Source organism: Daphnia carinata, chromosome 10, assembly GCF_022539665.2.
Source record: "Daphnia carinata strain CSIRO-1 chromosome 10, CSIRO_AGI_Dcar_HiC_V3, whole genome shotgun sequence".
Taxonomy (NCBI): Eukaryota; Metazoa; Arthropoda; class Branchiopoda; order Diplostraca; family Daphniidae; genus Daphnia; species Daphnia carinata.
Genome location: NC_081340.1, coordinates 1,979,900 through 1,999,837, shown reverse-complemented (window position 1 = coordinate 1,999,837; position 19,938 = coordinate 1,979,900). Strand labels below are relative to the sequence as shown.

At 39.0% G+C, this 19,938-nt stretch overlaps 2 protein-coding genes and 1 long non-coding RNA gene across 6 annotated transcripts; 2 read left to right on the top strand and 1 right to left on the bottom strand.

Annotated features, from left to right (window-relative positions):
• Window positions 1–174: 174 nt before the first annotated feature.
• LOC130697968 (adenylate cyclase type 2-like) lies at window positions 175–6,702 on the top strand. 3 transcript variants are annotated; one of them, XM_057520760.2, is made up of 21 exons: window positions 208–282; window positions 386–445; window positions 1,066–1,279; window positions 1,339–1,696; window positions 1,759–2,215; window positions 2,298–2,442; window positions 2,510–2,646; window positions 2,780–2,929; window positions 3,151–3,541; window positions 3,617–3,739; window positions 3,802–3,944; window positions 4,021–4,188; window positions 4,252–4,540; window positions 4,603–4,704; window positions 4,763–4,906; window positions 4,995–5,114; window positions 5,172–5,295; window positions 5,365–5,546; window positions 5,618–5,971; window positions 6,043–6,322; window positions 6,384–6,702. In XM_057520760.2, the coding sequence occupies exons 3-21, from the start codon at window positions 1,097–1,099 to the stop codon at window positions 6,524–6,526; spliced, it is 3,993 nt and encodes a 1,330-aa protein (XP_057376743.1). In that variant the 5' UTR covers window positions 208–282; window positions 386–445; window positions 1,066–1,096; the 3' UTR covers window positions 6,527–6,702. The 3 variants fall into 3 exon arrangements, with proteins under 3 accessions (XP_057376750.1, XP_059353194.1, XP_057376743.1); XM_059497211.1 differs by having other exon boundaries at window positions 177–445; XM_057520767.2 differs by lacking the exon at window positions 4,763–4,906 and having other exon boundaries at window positions 175–445.
• A 48-nt stretch (window positions 6,703–6,750) lies between these two features.
• On the bottom strand, window positions 6,751–11,397 carry LOC130697985 (uncharacterized). 2 transcript variants are annotated; one of them, XM_057520783.2, is made up of 8 exons: window positions 11,123–11,397; window positions 10,942–11,041; window positions 10,738–10,839; window positions 10,220–10,678; window positions 10,041–10,163; window positions 9,167–9,976; window positions 7,190–9,085; window positions 6,751–7,127 (listed from the first exon to the last, which is right to left on the bottom strand). In XM_057520783.2, the coding sequence occupies exons 1-7, from the start codon at window positions 11,273–11,275 to the stop codon at window positions 7,206–7,208; spliced, it is 3,627 nt and encodes a 1,208-aa protein (XP_057376766.1). In that variant the 5' UTR covers window positions 11,276–11,397; the 3' UTR covers window positions 6,751–7,127; window positions 7,190–7,205. The 2 variants fall into 2 exon arrangements, with proteins under 2 accessions (XP_057376766.1, XP_057376755.1); XM_057520772.2 differs by having other exon boundaries at window positions 10,738–11,041; window positions 11,123–11,396.
• A 1,469-nt stretch (window positions 11,398–12,866) lies between these two features.
• Window positions 12,867–14,165, top strand: LOC130698334 (uncharacterized). Its single transcript, XR_009003271.2, has 3 exons — window positions 12,867–12,960; window positions 13,018–13,506; window positions 13,580–14,165. It is a non-coding gene; the product is annotated as an uncharacterized LOC130698334 (long non-coding RNA).
• Window positions 14,166–19,938: the final 5,773 nt, after the last annotated feature.

Genomic DNA, 19,938 nt, shown 5'->3' with positions numbered 1-19,938 from the left:
GAGAGAACGAACACGAAATTCCGAATGATTAGGCATTCTTGTACTAATTACAACTTTCAGCTTTCCTTCTTAAAAAGATAAATAAAAAAAGAGGTTTGTGATAAGATCAAATCACCTTTTTTTTTATTTTTTATTTTTTTGCTTTAGGTCTTATCTTTGAGTAGATAGTGGTAGTACATTCAGAGACGTCCCACTAAAGGATCTTAAGACATTCAAGTCCTGCAGTTGCAGATCGTTTGCGCCCGCCAACAAGTGGTCTTTAGTAACTTGTAGCAGAAAAGCGTCAGTATCATCAGTTTCACGCGTGAATCATAGCTTTAGAAGTCGTCCATGCTTTTTTAAAAAATTTTTTTGAATTTATTATTTGTGAATTTTTTTTTTCCAGTGGCTAGGCGCATGACTTTCTTCCAGAAATATTTGCCCGGTTTCGTTTGGCTGTGATTGGGTAAGACCTCTCTTGCCTAATTTCTTTCAAAGCACATGTATGCTTCATCCGATCCAAAGCCAGCGTAGTGATAGATGTGGTAACAAACAAAAAAGGACTTGTCTCCTGGACTGGTAGTAAAAGGCCTTCCAAGGCCCCAAATATCCACACACAAAAATAATTAAGGCGATGCCCTAATCTTTATTACGTTATCGTGTTGCGACTACCTGCACGTATTTCAGTTAAAATGTCAACAATTTGGATTTGTCGGTTGTAGACGTGGTCGTTGTAACTCTGTGGGAACTGGCCCTAAACGATTAAGCGTCACAATTAAGGATTAGAACCATCCCGCGAAAAATTTCACCTCAGTCTGTATATGGTCGTTGAGGATTACAGGGTACACACGCAAGCTAGGATTGACTGCTGTTATATGCAAAGAAGTGTTCCGTGGAAAATTCAGAAGGAATTTGTGCATCGTATTTACAGAGTTTGTAATGTTATCACCAAATGTTAGATGTAACCGAATATTAGAATATTCTTTTTTTTTTCTTTTGAATAAGCGGTCAGTCGTGTTAATCCTGACAAAATGGCAGCTGGAATTTTGTTTTAGAATTTATCACTAATACCTCAAATTTTTACAGCCCTCAAAAAGGTCAACATCCTTCATTCACCATGAGGGACAGTATCACTGATATCCCCAATAGTAACAATAATGACATGGAAACAATACTAACGGTGAGAGGAATGGAACTTGTTGCTCGGTCCAGTATCCACTCACTGAGACCACCTTCCATCACTTCCGCATCTTCATCCAACGGCCAAGACGCTTACATGTGGAAGCTCACCGATTTGCGAGTACTATTTTTTTTAAATTCATACGTTTAACATTTGATTAACTATTTTTTTTTTTATAGAAACGGTTCAAGAATAAAGACTTGGAAATACTTTACGACCGTTATCAGCAGCGGCTCATGCATGTGGATTTTAAAGCTTTTTTACTCCTACAGATCTTCCTGAGCGTTATTTTTATCATTTTATTGCTTATATTCAACGTGGACGACGAATCGAAAGCCGTTCCAGAAATTATTGGACATTTGGTACTCCTGTTGACAGCATGTCTATTCTACTACGTGGCTTACAGAGAAGAGCATTTCAAAAAATACCGTTTTCTACACTTACTGATGGCACTTACCTTGGCATTCCTTCTCGTCACGGTTGATATTGGTCTATATCTCTGGTTCGCCAAACAAAATGAAACTCATTCAAGTGAAGGTGAGTCAAGAACTTTCACTGTTCAGATAAATGTGATGTTTTCTACTAATTTCTGATGATAGAAATCGTCTTTCATATACCGGCCGCTCTCTACACGATCTTGGCCGTTTACAACCTACTACCAATCGCATCTTTTCGTGTGGCCATATTGATCGGCTTGACTGTTGGGATTGTTCATGTGATAGCATCGGTGTTGTTGTTCCAAACAAGGATCTGGACAACGGATCACGGAATTAACATTGCCATGATCGTAGCAGACGTTGCCTTCTACTTGACAGCTAACGTGTTCGGCATTTTCACCAAATGTCTAAACGAGACTACATTAAGACGAGTCTTTCTCGATCGACGCCGATGTATCGAATCAACCATCAAATTGGACTACGAAAAGAGTCAAGAAGAACAGCTCATGTTGTCCATCTTACCCAAGCATATCGCGCATGACGTGGGTACGGCCATCCGAGAAGAAGTTCAACAGATGATCAAACAAAAATCATCGCCTTCATCAAGGAGGCCATTTGAGTAAGTTGAACGCTCGGCGTTTGATAGAATATCATACCTATTAGTATAATCATTCAATCGCTTAGTTTGTGTTTCGTACCAGCACTCTGCACGTCGAAACACATCCGGAAGTCAGTGTCCTCTATGCCGACATTGTCAATTTTACTCCACTGACTTCAGCACTTCCTTCAGGCAGCCTCGTTTCTCTACTGAATGAATTGTTTGGCAAATTCGACGAAGCTGCACGGGTAATAAACTCATAAAAATTTAATTCCTTGCGTTTCATATTTAAACTGATTAAAACCATGTTGACAGGAAAACGATTGCTTAAGGATCAAAATCTTAGGCGATTGTTACTACTGCGTATCTGGGATCCCTGACTCGACATCTGACCACGCCAAAAACTGCGTAGAAATGGGTTTCAAGATGATTGAAATAATCCGCCAAGTTAGGTAACATCCCCACCTGATGTTTGCGTACAATGACGTTGGTTTTACTTTAAGCTAGCTTATGATATTTAACACAAATCCTGAATAATTTTTTGAAGAAAAACCAACCATAAAAACGAATTCTCGATAAGATTAGAGAGGATCACCAAGTGGATGTAGACATGCGGATCGGCGTACATAGCGGCAGCGTTATCAGCGGGTTAATCGGTCTTCGTAAGTGGCAGTTTGACATCTGGTCCCGTGACGTTACCATCGCCAATCACATGGAACAATCAGGAATAGCAGGGTACGTAAAGAATAAGCTAGATACAACACGGTAGCTTGAGTCGCCGTACGTGTTTTATCCTCGTTTGTCTCACGATGTCAGTTGTTTACACAAAGAAAAACAGGCTCAATGCTAAAGATAATCAAAAACCCATTAGCCAAGAGGTCATGTTGGTTAATTCACACCTGCGGCTGTCTTTGTGGAGATACCAACCAATATTTGTGTCTACTTGCCTACTTTAGAGGGATCCACATTTCCATGGCAACAAAGAACCTATTGGGCAGTGCCTATCGGTTCGAACCAGGCAATGGGAAGAGGCGTGACGCGTACCTTGCAAAACTAGGCATCGAAACGTTTTTGGTTGTTTCAGCCGATTCCGATCAATCCAAAAATGGAGGAATCAAAAAAATCAAATTCAATACCGACCCCTTTGCCACTTTGCCTCGTATAAATACCTCCACATCTTTTCGGCGATCACCTCCCCTACAGCGAATGAATAGTCAATCGAAGAAGACGCTCAACGATAGCGACAGTTCGTCGCTTGACAGCCTTTATGAAAAAGTACCCCCCAGCCTTCCAGTCATTTTATATCAACGAAATCCGCCTACGACTTCGTTGCCTCACATCTACGCCGTAAGTGAAATCATTCAGTAGAATTTGATTGTTTGTCTTATTCGTTGGTTCGTTTGCTTTTTATCGTTAATTTAGAAAGTTCGCCAAGTCTCGTTGGCGGTTGGGGACGAACAACCGGAAGAAATTTACAGCCGTCTAGTCAAGAATCCTAGAAGATCTAGTGCTACTAGTACTACCGTAGCCCGCCTAATTGCCAAGGTTTCTGATAGTGTCTTTATGTTATTTGTTCAGTGTTGGAATTTAATGGCCTCGTGAAACAGAGACGATCAACGGCCGGTGAAAACACTACAAGACGTGGCGCCGTTTTGATGGATAACACTTTGGTCAGCTTCCGGCGAATGATGGACCAGGCCGATTCCAAGATGGAAAAAGCTATTGAATCTATGAGATTATCGAAAATCAAGTTCGTCTCTATTGTTTCATGTTTTAGTTTACACTAGCAATTGGGTAACGCGTTTCAATAATTCAATGTTTTTTAGGGCGCCCCGTAACCAAGAAGTGTACGTTAATATTCTGTTGCTCTTCTCCAATCGCAATTGGGAACTTCCTTTTCTGCGAAGGCCGGATCCCTTATTCAACCTCTACGTCTTGGGCGCAATTCCAGTGCTATTCGGAATCATGACTATTCAGCTGGCACTTTACAACGGGTAATCCGATCAAAACAAACATCTTTCTTTTCAAGCACAATTTATAAACAATATAATCTTTAGTGATCCCCGGGCGTTTTGGCTGGTCTTTGGTGTTGCCATGATCGTGGTAATAGTAATCGCATTATGCTTATGGATACCGCAGCTGTGGAATCGACCCAGAAACACAAGCCTTAGCGAATTGGATGAAATCCTTGGAAGCCTATCTGCTTCACCAGAACCAAGTCGTTCCAGCTCAACTGTCTCGGCCATTTTCTCTAAACTTGATTTTCACTGTTCATCCCTAATGGCACGCATCTCCATCTTTCTCTTGGTGAACATCATTGTTGGTGCTTGCGGATTAGTGGACTTGGTAATTTCTTCAACATGATATTTCTTCAATGTTTGTTTTTATCAGCATTGTATGATCCACAGAGCATAGTCCTTGGTTCAAATAACTCTACGTTAGAACTCATCGGCCAGAATGGAACTCTGGCCAGCCAATGTGATTTCTACGATCCTCGCATTTACCTTTGGGTAATAATTGATCGACATTTTTCGAGTTTGCTCTACAATTTCACATTCTCTGTTTTAGTATTTTACTTATATCTGCGCCTTGACAATGGCTGTGGCCTTCGGCTTCTATCGCATCAATTTCCTCTTTAAATTAACCTTCTATTTAGCCGCTGTGATCACTTATAGCGTTTTAACCCTTGACATCTATTCAGACATATGCTTGGTAAATTCTTAAATTAGCGAATTAATTATTCATCATTAATTATTCCTTATTCAGCGATTAATTATTGACGAATTTGAATTTACCTCAGAAATTTAGAAGTAGAGAAGAATGTCTTCTCTGCACGGCTAGTCCTTCCATAATACCGGAAGTCGACCACGCTTTGTACCTGTTCACTATCCTCATGGTTTTGCATGTTGCTGATCGCCAGGTTCCTCCTCTGTCTAGTTTTCTGTAACTTAAAAATTAATCTTTTGAAGCTTTCCAGATCGAGTTCATCTATCGACTAGATTATGTTTGGCAGCGACAGCTAGTCAGTGAACAGGAAGAAGCCAACATAACCAGGATCGTCAACAAAGTGTTGCTACAAAACATTTTGCCGCTCCACGTCGGTACAGCCAAATTTTAATGCGAGACGTATACAATGTTTAGCGTATAAACCGATTTATTTTTATTTGCAGCCGAAGTGTATCTGGACACATCCCGCTGCAGCGATCAACTCTATCACGAAGAACACAAACATGTAGCCGTCATGTTTGCCTGCATTCCGAATTTCATGGACTATTATACGGATAATGATGTGGGCGATGGCGGTCTTCATTGCATAGAAGTCCTCAACTCCATCATCAGCGCTTTTGACGCGGTACTTCAGTTTTTCATTTCCATTTCGCTTTTTTTCCGATTAATAATTCAAACATGTTGGAACACGTACAGTTGTCGTATGAGGAATCATTCGCCCGCATTGAGAAAATCAAAATTGTGGGCAGCACTTACATGGCAGCGTCGGGTCTCACCGCAGTCCGTAAAGGATCGACCGAAACAGTGACAGAGACACAATCCTACGTTTCTTCTCTGGTCATTATGGTCAAGTTCGCCTCGGCTATGGCGACAGTTCTTGAACGATTAAATAGGAAGCAATCACATCAATTCGGTTTGAGAACCGGAATTGAATACGGACCGGTTATTGCGGGAGTTGTTGGCGCCCAGAAGCCGCTTTACGACATTTGGGGAGATACGGTCAATATGGCTTCACGTCTGGAGTATACTAGTCAAGTGGGAGAGATCCAAGTAACAAACGCTTTAATTTAAACAATTTTCTTTAAACAATACAATATAGAATTTTTACGTGTGCTTCGTAGGTGACTGAAAAGACGGCCAGGTTGTTGGAAGCTGAAGGAATAAGATGCGAGAAGCGAGGTGAAACCTTCCTGAAGGGTAAAGGCCTTGTTATGACATACTGGATTCGTCCTGATGAGGTGGAGTTTAACGGTTCAGTGCGAGGGTCTTTGGCAGCGGTTAAAGGTTTTATCGGTTTAAGCGACATGTTGGTACCAGCTTCCGTTCGTAATTCGTTTAGCCGTCAACCAGTCCGGCAATCCGTTTTATTCGAAGAGGAAGAAGAAGAACACGTACACAGAGGTAACAAAATTATTGGAATATTGTAACGATCGCTTTGACTTTTCACTGCCGTCGTGTACAGAATTTCAGGGGCGCTATTCTTTATCTGTTCCTGGACGTATTGTATTTCCATCGAACATCGAAGAGGAATTATGCCAGGACGTTGACAGTCTTGGGATATCTAACGAAAATTGCACCGAAGAAGAGGAAATAACTTACCTTTGAATTTCCTTGGCTCCATATCCATGTGCGACTCAAATGCCCGTCCTCTACGAAAAAACACGAAGATGTAAATACTAGGATTCTAAACTAATATTAAGAAATGTTTAAGCTCATTCCTTATCGGGAGTACGTTTTCCCATTGGTTGGAGGGAAATACAGTACACGTGGTGAACAATAAATCGGCAAAGACTTGACAGAAATTATTCTACCATCAGCACCACTAGATATGCAGTCTAAGAAATGTATCACAAGCCAAGGGAAAACAGGGTCTCGAAAAGAAGAGTTGTGAACACGGATATACGTTACAATTTACGAAACACAAATACTAGATGTAGATTATTCGAGGAGCTTTCTTCCATACGCTGCAAAACGTTTTTCTTTTAATAGCCTTAGCTGGAACTTCCTTATTTACTGTGTTCGCAGAAAACGGACATTAAGAAAGACCTATTTCAAATAAGTGATGACAGCCTTCATGCTAAAGGCCTTTGTAAAGTATAACTATATAAATTTTTGAATATTTTTTAAAAATAGGGTGCACTGATACAACTCAAGAAATTTTTGCTCGCTGGTATTAAAGCTTCATCTCAATGTCTAGTGGAAGATTCTAAAAAGTGTGAAAAGAAAATCAAACAGTATAACAGCGAATAAATTAGGAACATAACTTACTTCTTTTGAAATTTCACTAATCTGAAATGACGATGATTTCGGGTTCCTTCTTTTCACATTTCCCGGAAGAAAATAAAATGCAACTCTCGCTGATATTGAAGTCCGACGCTTTTTCCGCATCTTTCGTTCCAAAGGTTTTATGCCCAAGATTTTCGCGCAAGGACACCATTTTGGATAATTCTTGTTGGACGGCTTGAAATTGTTGCAAATTTGCACGGTGCATATCTTGTGTTTTGGTGATTTCACACCAAGCACTCCGGGTTGAGCCCATTGCTCGTGCTCTTAAACTACACCAACCATTCTTCAGGCAAAGCTTAGTCAAATCATCGGCGAAACCTCGGGCATGGAAAATACTGGCCAATTTGTGATAACTCATTTTCTCTTCGGAGGAACGAAGAAAAGCTTCAACTTCGGGATACATAGGTAATTCAGCGAGCGGTTGCTCAAAGGAGAAAACTGGCTCTTTTACAGTTTTCAGATATCCAATATGTCTATCCAACAAGGCGTGAAAGGCTGCCAGATGGCCAGGAGCACAGTTGGCCAATGACCACAGTTTGCTTGACGAGACGATTTCTTTCACGAATAAATTTTCTTCCTCCAACGAGACGCAATTGCAAATTTTGTGGGTAAATTTCTCCAAGGCTACTTCGTCGCCAAGCCAAAATAGCCATTTGGCAATTTTAACTGACAATTCTGCTGATGGTTTCATGAAGGAAATAATATCTCCTTCCACAAACTGACGGCTTAAATCTCTGCATAGATTAAAACACGATGCAATTACTCTCATATCGGACGATGCCACTAAATCTGTTTGGCGGAGATCGAGTATGAGCTTGCACAATCTCTTTAAACACATCTTCGAAAATAGACGCTTAAAGTCTATGGGAATAGGTTGTTGGCCGTCTTGATTGTGTACTTTTTCCATTTGGATAAAAGTTCTTAAAAATTCAGTAACATTAAGCTGAAGTGGATCAGTCGACTGCGATGTAACAATTGTCATTTCGCGATCCAGTTGCTGGCACAGTCCATCAATCCAGGCAACAATTAAAGCTAATCGTGCATCACGGATGAGTTCGCTGTGATCACTCGTCCGTTCCAGTTGCGACAGACTTTCCAGCAAACTAGTCTTGGTTTTAAAATTTGGAATCCCGAGTCGCATTTCGCTGAAATTCCATCCTGAAACAATTTCTTGGCGGGGAATGACGAGTTCATCCAGCATGCACAATAGAGTTGAAATCTGGGCCTTTATTAGGTTAGAAAGCACGGTCTTCCCCAAGTCGGACGATGTGGCCAATTCCCAGATCTCACGTGATAACAATAGTACATCGACCAAGTTATTTTCTTCTGGTGATTGATTTGAACCGGTTGATTTCAGACATATCTTATTCATAAGAAGAAGAATCAGCTCCGGGTCACCCAGCTGAAAAAAGCTGCTTACTACAGCAACAATTAGGTTCTTTATAGGTCCTGGTGCGTGTAGATCGCACGATGGTAGAGCACGGCACATTTGCTGGTAAAGTTGCATACACGAAGGAATGCCACCAAATCGGATCCGTCTCCGGAGATCAACAATGAGACGACACTGTTGGTAAGAATCCAGACGAGGGAAAAGGGTCGTAAAACACACGACCCGTTGAGCACTAGCCGTTTTTGGATCTTGTTCACACTCAATAACGAAATTGACATACGAATCAATCTCCGTCTGTCCAAGGGATGAGATGGAGCATGTGTTGAGCTTAGGAAGGAGGTAAGCAACACGGTCCAGGATTTTTAGTGCACCTTCTGGACAATAACGATCCATGAGATATCTCGCCAAGCAGATTATGTGCGCTAACTGATTTGACAGCCGAACTGGAGATATCATTTTCAAGACAAAACCTGAACAGGCAGACCACCCTATACAAATCAATAATATTCAAAATGATTAGCAAACCACTACTGATCTTTAAATTTAATGATTAGTAACTTTAACCATACCTGTCACTTGACATTCTAATTCAGCTACCAACAAAGCCACTTCATTACTGCGAATTCCTTCGAAACAAACTTCTTTGCCTTCCTCATAAGCATCTTCATTAGCAAAATCCATGCCCATTAGTTCCAGCAAATGCAATCCTTCTTGCCGTGCGCGGAGAAAAATGCAAAGACGCAGGAGACGACAGGTACGCTCTCCAGGAACACCAGCCGAATCGAGAAACACAGTCAGTGGCTCCTCGCGACACACGGAGATAATGCGGCGTAGATTTTCAAGAGTTTTATGGTGGCTTGTTGTTTGCAATTCATGTTCTAATTGATCCAGTAAAACATCAAATGCATAAAGGCATTTGATGCGAAAGGATTGATATTTCGGCCAAATAACTAGAACTGGTTGCTGATACGTAAGTTGCGGCAAAATCAAGTCTTTTTCTTCGAATTCTTCTTGATGAGTTCGGCGTTGTGATTTGGTTTGGAAGTCACTCACGATCTGGTTAGGGTTGATTTTCACATTTTTAAAAGGCACCAACATATTGCTAGAATTAACCCAATGCTCCATTTTAGCCACAAAATTAGGGTTTTCGTCGGAAGGCACTTGAGATGTTGAATGGTTCAATATAGCTAAATGGACTTCGAGAAAATTCCCGCCTAACAATAAACGGGCAAGCCAAACATCTTGCCCCTTCAGCCCAAAGAATGTGAGATCTGCCAATGCGTAGTCATTCTCCAGCAGAAAAACGAGCATATCGATTGATTCTCTCTGATAGTGCCAATGCGTGTCACACATACTCTCGCTATCATCAAAATCAGCACCTACATAACAAAATACTGTGTTTAGATTTTTTAAAGGTATATATTAAAAGATTCTTTGTAATACTTTGTTGCCATTCGAGATTTCTTTGGTGAAAACGTGCAATATTGGTAATTTTTAGCTCAAAGGGTGAAGAAAATGAAAAATCGTCGTTGAACCCCTCATGTCGATGATGCGAAGTTGCTTCAGCTAGAACGATAACATTTGCTGATTCTACAAATAAACGTTAAACTTGTCATACCTACCGTTATAACTGATTTGGGTTGTGTTGACTAGTTCGCTTAGTTGTTCGACGACATCCGAGGAAATCTCAGAGGTATGAATTATATCGCAAGGATCTGACTTCTCTATCACTGGCTTGTCGTGCTTGATTTGACGGATACGTTTAAACCAAGGGTCGACTGACTCCCGTATTTCGGTTAACAGTTCGAGAATTCCAGGAATAGGCTGAATTGACTGCGGAATTTTTGTGACATCGAAGGCATTTCTCCATACAAGGTTTATCATCAAAGTCACTCGCCAGCCAGATTTTATGCACTCTAGCTCGTGCTTACACCCAGAGCGGAAGGTCGTCAAAAAGTGACAATCATTACTGCCTTCATGACATTCGTAGTGCGCCATCGACGAACGGTGCTCGATTTTTAGTCGGCCACCGCTGAATCCGTTTTCAACAGGAATCTGGAGAATCATTACACCACAAATACCTGAATTGAAAGATTTGGGACATTGTGATTATAAAATTATCATGGAATGTTCCAAATACCTTGTTCTAATTCAGAATGACAATGCTTCTTGTAGTGTCCTCCAGATTCATACAGAACTAATTTGTCAATGTAAGCATCTACAGTGTTACTATAACAATCCTCTAACAGCCAACCAAGTTTCAGATTAAGCAATGCTTTGGTACACAGGTCTCCTAGAGTTTTTTGCAGAAAATCTTTTGGAAACAATCCTGATATTTTCAGACCCGCAACTTGCCATCCTTTTCTCAGATAAGGGTCCAAAACAACATTTAATCCATTGCCATGAAGGGCAGGCTCAGCTATGCTCTTCAGTTTCTCTACATCCTGTGTAAAATTATATAGACATATACTTACTTAGACACTACTTTTTATTTTAATGACAATAGCTTGAAATACAAAACAAACCTCTATGGCTAAGGGCACATGGAGATTCCCTAGTTCTGGAATTTCAATCGAGTGTAAAATTTCTTTATCCAATTGCTGTGCCCATGAACAGTGATGAGCAGAGCTGTCATTCTTTAATAGTAACGCAGCAACGAGGCGATTTTTATCAACCATTCTTTATTTTTTCGTTAACGTATTAAGAATGGTCTGGGCAACAATAACGAAGAATATCAGTAGAACACTATAATCATACATTCACTTATAAGTTTCAAAACCATGGTGTACAATGAGGATGAGACAGCTCTCCGCTTCACGGCGCACCTCGACTCCTCGAGTGAAGCCTGTTTTCGGACGAGAAGCTGCGGCCTAAGTAAGGTTGGATATAGCAAACGCCACCATCGGTGCTAGTGAGCAACTAGCTCATTCGATAACAGTTTCCATTTTTAAAACGAAAAAGAACAATTTTCCTTGTACACACACCTTGCTCTTGCTGACAGTGACAGCATGGTGACATGGCGTTTAGGCTTCCAATTGGCAACGTTCTTATGGATCTCATTCTTCTGAATTTGAAACGCTGGTTTTGACGTGAGCTTGAACGTGGGATGCTACTTCCAACTGGCCGTAGCTACCAAAATCGCCATTTTGATGATATATTCAATCATGGGTTTCCTATCCAATTCCTGTCTCTTGAACTAAGTAACATCAAATTGACGTGGTAGGTATTATACCAAAGAAAGGATCATAACTCTTAGGGAAAAAATGTTATGTTGCAAGTGTTGAAGAATTGTTTGCTGGGAAAGGATATATGATACAATTTTGCCTTGCATAATCTATACTGTTAATTTTACTAGCGTGTCTACACATTTGCAGCATTAAGACAGACGTGACTTAAAGGTTTGGTTTTCTTCAGGTTTTTGTCTTAGCACATACTGAAATGTAATGTCTGCCATATCCAAGGCTACTTACGAAATCAACTGGATCAACTAGATAGGTATCACCAATGTTATACTATCTTCTCTTTTGAAAATGGTAATAGGTAATGCATGTGAAAGTGGTAAAATTCACAAGTGAAGCTCAGGGAGTAGTTTGTTATATGGTTACAATCAGTATATTAATAATAGTAGAACAATAATATATCAGTAAAGCAATATTTGGTTAACCAAATTTTCATTTTACCAGATTATTGTTGTATTTGTAACATGTATCCCAGCTTTAAGTCTTAGTCAACACATTAGTACAAGAGTATTATACTGTAGCTATACATAATATTTTGTATTTGTTTGTTTATTCATGTTAAATGCATTTCATTTTCTTTCTGTTTTTGTGTTTCATAGATTGCTTGCTGTTCATTTCTTACCTATTTGTTTTTATTGTTAGAAAGCAAAAGGGTAGAATGCAGACAAGGGAGTAATCCAGAATATGTTAAGGAGTGTAAAACAAGAGTGCTCGTTCTAAAGTTCAAATCAATTGCAAAATCACCATTGTTTTGCCAGATGAGTGGTGAAAATATTTTCATTTATTATTATTATTTATTTATGATTTATGAAATTTTTTACCCCTAATGGATTTTTCAGTGTTGCAATAGGTACAATTGCTTGACATTGAGTGACAAGGCGGGGAAAGAGAGAGAAAAAGAGAGAGAGCCACGGCAATTGCCAAAATGCCATTCTCAATAACAAGCTAATGTTGTTTTACAGAAAGGTTAGGAGGGTATGAAATTGTTAAGTGGTAATTATTACCAACAAACATTGATTTATACTTTTTAGGTTGAGGTTCACAACTGACGATGTTAAGTGAATGTGATGATAAATAATAAGAGAAGCCAAGAGTTATGCAAGATAGAGACGTTCGTCAACGAGGTAAATGCATATTTTTCTATTTTCCAAAATGATGATATGGCTAATACTTTACTAAAGGCCTGGTATTTAGTGGGAAATCCATTTTGAAAAGCTTAGGAAACCCCAAGGATTAAACTAAACATAAGCCATTTTTGTTGGCACTTCCACCTTAATAAAAGAAATCTAGTGTCTATTGGAGATGTGTTTCACTAACACTGGCCATTTACAACTAGCTTTTTTTGACACTCAGTCTTTGGCAAGTGTTAGTGTGAAGACCCTACTTTGTCGGCATTGAACTAATACTGTTTTTTTTTACAGTTAGTGTTTCGGTTTCCCGTTGGTAGGTGGCGTAAAGGATATTTTTATTTTTTTTATTATTTCCATTTTTAGTTCAGAGGTGGCGTCAAGGAACTTTTTTAAGCTTCCTATTGTTTCTGTTTGTCGTTCATAGGTGGAAAGAATGTTTTTCCAAAATGGCTCACTTTGCGGTCCATAGGTGGCGCATTTGTTTTTTTTAATGGTCCCGTTAATTAGCGTGCGCGAAATGTTTCGACTTCCCGTTCATAGGTGGATATCTAAAATGTCTCGATTTTCCGTTCATACGTGGATTTCTAAAAACGTTTCGATTTGTTGTTCATAGGTGGAAGACAAGTACGAACCATGTCACACTGACTTGAGAGCATAGTAAAGTGTTACTCATGTCGCTTATATAACGAGTGGCACGTTAATAATCTTGTAATGCCAATGCTTTCTCCCTCAGCTCTTTGCTATGATCATTGTGGGTTGGATTAAAGAGCAAAATCCACAGAGAAACTGAAATTCATTATTGTCATGTCATTACATCATCCATTGTTTTCAGAAATAGGAGCAGTACAATTGGCAGCCATAAAGCTTTGTAGTTTCGAAGAATTTTAGTTTTGTCTGGTGAGTGGTTTATAATGTTGCCCATTCTATTGTTAACTTTTTTTGTAGGTTAATGCCATAAAACATTTATTTTGAGACTTTGAGTACCGCCTATCCTTATAACAATGGAACACTAATGTTGACTACATTGCAGAAACAAAAATGAACATATGTGCAACAGGTATTTTTTGTGAAATGAAACGAAGTTTTTATTGATTTCAGATTTGCTGTTAAAATGTTTATTGTTACCTTGCGAAAAAGTGTGCTCATTCGTTATAGTATTCTAAAAATAATTCTGTAATTGATGAATGCTATGAAGGTGACTGCAGGTTTTAAAGTAAAGCTTTTGTGTAGTAGCCAGATGTTGTGAAAATTGGATAGATGTTTTATGCTGGAAATTGTTTGAAAGTAACAAATAGCTTGCTGAGTTTGTTTATTTATTGCCCCATGTGTTAACCATTTGAGTGATTTTATCCATTGTCTCTTACCAGGGGGTTACTTCCGGTTCTCAATGCCAGTACACTTATTTTTTCGACGACGTCCAGTACGATAAAAATTCCTAACATCCCCCGCAAATCTATGAAGTAGTGTACCAATACTAATGACTTTGAAAGAGCAAGATGAGGTACTATTCCGATTGATCAAGTGGTATTGGTTTATCCATATCTTCCTTTTTTTCTTCTTCTTATTATTTTTTACTTGTTCGATATTCTTTTATGGGACGCTTTCGAGGTTCACGAGCCTTTCAAGATTGGTGGTCGGCGATTACTTACAATGACATTACTAGGAACGTATTCCATTTGGTCAACTGGTGGAGTTCTATGAATTTTCTGAAGTGAACTATTATCATAACCAAATTGAACCTGGTATAACGGCATTCTTCTACTGTCAGTCAGTGTCCTCAAATAATTAAGATTGTCATAGGTACGGTTGTCGGCGACGCTTTCTGCGCAAAGCATTGATGAACGGGGTTCTTAAATGACACTGAAGAATTTCCACTATTATCGTCGCATCGTTTCAACATGAAATTTGTTAGTGTTAACCCTTTTTACGAAGAACTTGATCGCCGCTTGTTATTCTAGATTGCGCTGTTTCAGTATCAATTCGTCAGTTCGCTCCGGACGCAAGTCTGTGGAGCTAAACTGCACTTACTTCATGATTTAAGTTTGTAAAGGCCGCCATATTGGTAAGACATCTAGCGGAGGAATTGCTCATTACTTAGTATTGCATTGAACTGTTAAATGGTTCTTTCTCTGGTGGCTATGTATAGTTTGGTCGCCATAATAATGGTTGCCTTGCGGATTGGAAATGCTTTGCCGAATCCCAGTATATCGCTAAGTATGCCATACTGTCATAACCGTTTTTCTCCTTAGGTTAACCAGTATCCAGTTTAATGCAAAAAGGTAAAAGCGGAAGTTTTTGGCGAAAACTTACAATGTACAGCATGCCGCGCCATTAATTACTTATTGCAAAGTTCGGGTTGCTTTGTGTTTTGTTTAACATACGATATTTGAAGAATTGAAGTTGACATGAACTTGATGGGAAAAAAGTAGTTTCCAATGTGCTTGGAGAGTTATTTAGAATTACAAAAATGTAGTAGATAACACATGTGGAGGTGGTAAAATTCACTACCTCAGGGAGTAATCATTTTATGGTTACAGCCATCAGTATACTAATATAATATGACAATAATATATCAGTAAAGCAGTACTTAGTTAACCAAATTTTCAGTTTACCAGACTTGTTGTATAAGTCAACACATTCGTACTAGACTATTATACTGTAGCTATACATAATATTTTGTATTTGTTTTGTTTTATTTATGTTAAACCTATCTTGCATTTTATTTCCATTTTTGTGTTTCATAGATTGCTTGCTGTCACTTTCTTACAGAATTGTTTTGATTATTGAAAGCAAAAGGGCAGAATGCAGACAAGGCAGCAATCCAGAATATGTTAAAGAGTGTGTTAGACAGAGTGCTCTTTCTAAACGTCAAAGCAATTGCAAAATCAACATTGTTTTGCCAGACTGGTTGTAAAAATGTTTCCATTTATTACTGTTATTATAATCATGATTTTTCTCCCAAAAGATGGCGTCCGGATTTCGAAAGTGTCTGCACTTGAGTCCTCTACGTTTCTAGTTCCGCATCATTTCGCACTGTATCATCAGCACTCATCATCATTGTCTAATAGACTAACATTACTGTGAAGAAGGAACAGGTTTGGATTGAGAGTCATCAGAAAATACAACAAAGCCCACGTTTATGTTGTAGCACAAAATTTGTGCAACCAGGATTCTTCCCTAAGACCTTTGCAGTATGGAATGCATGACAGGTGAATGCTGCACTAACATTCCATAAAAATTATCATTTATCTGCTCTATTTGAAAAAAAATTTATTGACTAGTGGTTGGATTTTGTGATCCAGGCTTGGTAGAAACTGCCTTATAGCTTCTACGTGATGAACCGAGAATTCTCCATCTACACTGGTGCGATTTCATGGATTTTGTTTAGTCCTCTTGTCTTAATCATTCATCCTTCATATTAGGTGAACCACTGCTGAAACAACAGCAGATACCTTTGGATAATCATTATGTCAAATGTGGTGAGTGCATTCTCGTCTTCTCAACATAGGTCATCTAAACCTCCCTGATTGATTGCAATCAAGAACAATCATTAATCATAAGTGTTAAAAGGTTAGACTGTATGGTGTAGTTATATTGATATCTCTCTTAAGTTAATGATGCATGAGTAAATCTTTTTGGAATTCATGATTAGCCCTGATAGGTTTGAAGAAAAAAAAACTGGATCCAAGTAATAGCCGTCGTGCCTAAAAACGGGTCCAGAGGAGCTTCCATTGATATATCACAAACGATTACTTGTGGTAGCCTAGCAGGCTTGGAATGGCGAACGAGCGTCTAATAGTTTTGAATGTTGCAGTTAACCCCACTTTAAGCGCAATTTCAAAATACCCTCTGCCAAGGAATTTTATCTAACACTCGCTGTTCTCGATTGATGACCACACAGGATTCTTTTTCCATACAATGAGTGGATTTGAAGGTTTGGTGTATACTGCCGTAAAGACTGCCGCTCCACATTACCATTATCTTTACAGCATATTTTCAAAGGTACATGCGACGACGATTTGTAAAGCCATTTTCAGATCTTTACTTTCAGTAAGATTAAACTGTAAGAAATTCTACATTCAGTTTGTTTATGAAGACGAAGGTTTGGACCCACCTACATGGAAGCAACAGATCGCCCTGTAGTTTTTGAAGAGCTCCAGATCTATCAAAGAAGCGTCTATTAATGTCGATGAAGATCCGTATGATCATATAACAAGATTCTGATACAATTATGGAGAACATCCCTTTATAACGCTTGGGGTCGACTTCAGAAGCTTCTACCAGAAGTTTTATGGAACTCTGCCGAACAACGAAAACGAGTCATGTAAGTCACATGAGTAAGAATTTTTATTCTTAACAATGTTTTCTTTTTCTTTATGTAGATTCAGATTAGTGCTGTGACTAAAAAGATTCCTTATTAGGAAAACAACGAATAAATTATAATGATTGTTGGACGACATGGAATTTCTATAATTACTGCACATACCTCATACGGTATTTAATATTTAAAAAATTGAAGTGTATATCTGGGCTCCCTTCTTTCTGTAGCCCCGTTTCCCCTTGACTCATAATAAGCCCGTAGGGGGTCATGCCCCTACTGTACGGTATATATAAAAATAACATATACCGAGGTTTGGAGGGCTCTGGCCGGAAAGGGGACGTGGGGGTCCGCTTAGTCCGATGATGTGTTCACGGAGGGCGACGTGGCTACCCACAAATCCGAACTAAAGGTTAATCGCTCCTGTAAAAATGTTCCATTTCTTCGGCTCTTCTTCCGGCTTCTCTTAGCCAATCACCGGGTAATCTCCCCGGTGGGTCAACAAGGCAGTGTCTCCCCCTGCCTGGGTTGACGGCAACTTTTGAAAGGGCTATAGTGCCTTTTTAAAGTTGCAAAAATTATTCTAATGTGCAGAGAACTGTCAATAAAAATTTTTTTTATAACATATTTTTAGCAAAATTTGTTTCTTTCATTGTCTGTGTTCATACATTACATTTATCAACTTTTTTTTTATTAAGCTTGCTCAATTCACCTTTGTTGTTTATACCACGTTTGATGGTAAGCATTGTTTCCATTGGTTTACCGTTTATCTGTAAGCATTTAATTATTATCCAGGGATTGAACCCTGGATGTTAGGCATGTCGCGCCTATGCTCTACCAATGAGCCGTGAATTATATGATGGTAAGTTCGCTTTTTTCTAGTCACTTGCAGACTTGCAGACCTGCATTTACACTTAGTATGAAAATGGAATGCAATTCTGCAATACTCTTTTCTACTTTTATTCTGCTTCATTTTTATACATCTACTGAGGTTTGAACCCAGGGTAACAGGTATCACAGTTATAGGCTCTACCACAGAGCTATGGACCTTGTTAAAGCAATAGAAAGATAAACATATAGTTGTGAAAGACTGCATAAACATCCTAGACGATAACATATGATATGCGATAAAAAAATATTCAGATATATCTCGTGGCTCAATGTTAGAGCACCGGCGTTACACGCTGAATGTCTGAGGATCGGTTCCCATACGAGCGAAACAAAATACAAATACAAAATTACTTCAGATAATATCCAGGTATTACACATTGTTCCTTGAATCTAAGTTGAAGAATTCAAAAGGTATAATAAATAATAATTGCATACTTACAGATAAATGATAAACCAATGGAAACAATGCTTACCATCAAACGTGGTATAAACAACAAAGGTGAATTGAGCAAGCTTAATAAAAAAAAGTTGATAAATGTAATGTATGAACACAGACAATGAAAGAAACAAATTTTGCTAAAAATATGTTATAAAAAAAATTTTTATTGACAGTTCTCTGCACATTAGAATAATTTTTGCAACTTTAAAAAGGCACTATAGCCCTTTCAAAAGTTGCCGTCAACCCAGGCAGGGGGAGACACTGCCTTGTTGACCCACCGGGGAGATTACCCGGTGATTGGCTAAGAGAAGCCGGAAGAAGAGCCGAAGAAATGGAACATTTTTACAGGAGCGATTAACCTTTAGTTCGGATTTGTGGGTAGCCACGTCGCCCTCCGTGAACACATCATCGGTAAGCGGACCCCCACGTCCCCTTTCCGGCCAGAGCCCTCCAAACCTCGGTATATGTTATTTTTATATATACCGTACAGTAGGGGCATGACCCCCTACGGGCTTATTATGAGTCAAGGGGAAACGGGGCTACAGAAAGAAGGGAGCCCAGATATACACTTCAATTTTTTAAATATTAAATACCGTATGAGGTATGTGCAGTAATTATAGAAATTCCATGTCGTCCAACAATCATTATAATTTATTCGTTGTTTTCCTAATAAGGAATCTTTTTAGTCACAGCACTAATCTGAATCTACATAAAGAAAAAGAAAACATTGTTAAGAATAAAAATTCTTACTCATGTGACTTACATGACTCGTTTTCGTTGTTCGGCAGAGTTCCATAAAACTTCTGGTAGAAGCTTCTGAAGTCGACCCCAAGCGTTATAAAGGGATGTTCTCCATAATTGTATCAGAATCTTGTTATATGATCATACGGATCTTCATCGACATTAATAGACGCTTCTTTGATAGATCTGGAGCTCTTCAAAAACTACAGGGCGATCTGTTGCTTCCATGTAGGTGGGTCCAAACCTTCGTCTTCATAAACAAACTGAATGTAGAATTTCTTACAGTTTAATCTTACTGAAAGTAAAGATCTGAAAATGGCTTTACAAATCGTCGTCGCATGTACCTTTGAAAATATGCTGTAAAGATAATGGTAATGTGGAGCGGCAGTCTTTACGGCAGTATACACCAAACCTTCAAATCCACTCATTGTATGGAAAAAGAATCCTGTGTGGTCATCAATCGAGAACAGCGAGTGTTAGATAAAATTCCTTGGCAGAGGGTATTTTGAAATTGCGCTTAAAGTGGGGTTAACTGCAACATTCAAAACTATTAGACGCTCGTTCGCCATTCCAAGCCTGCTAG

Bases quoted from the DNA above. Each gene is read 5' to 3' on its own strand.
- LOC130697968 (XM_059497211.1), top strand. From the start codon at position 1,097: ATGAGGGACAGTATCACTGATATCCCCAATAGTAACAATAATGACATG. The intron at 2,216-2,297 runs GTAAGTTGAACG...GTTTCGTACCAG, and splicing joins TCATCAAGGAGGCCATTTGA to CACTCTGCACGTCGAAACAC. The intron at 5,972-6,042 runs GTAACAAACGCT...TGTGCTTCGTAG, and splicing joins GTCAAGTGGGAGAGATCCAA to GTGACTGAAAAGACGGCCAG.
- LOC130697985 (XM_057520772.2), bottom strand. From the start codon at position 11,275: ATGGTTGATAAAAATCGCCTCGTTGCTGCGTTACTATTAAAGAATGAC. The intron at 10,679-10,737 runs GTATTTGGAACA...CTTTCAATTCAG, and splicing joins TCATTCTGAATTAGAACAAG to GTATTTGTGGTGTAATGATT. The intron at 9,086-9,166 runs GTATGGTTAAAG...TGATTTGTATAG, and splicing joins ATTAGAATGTCAAGTGACAG to GGTGGTCTGCCTGTTCAGGT.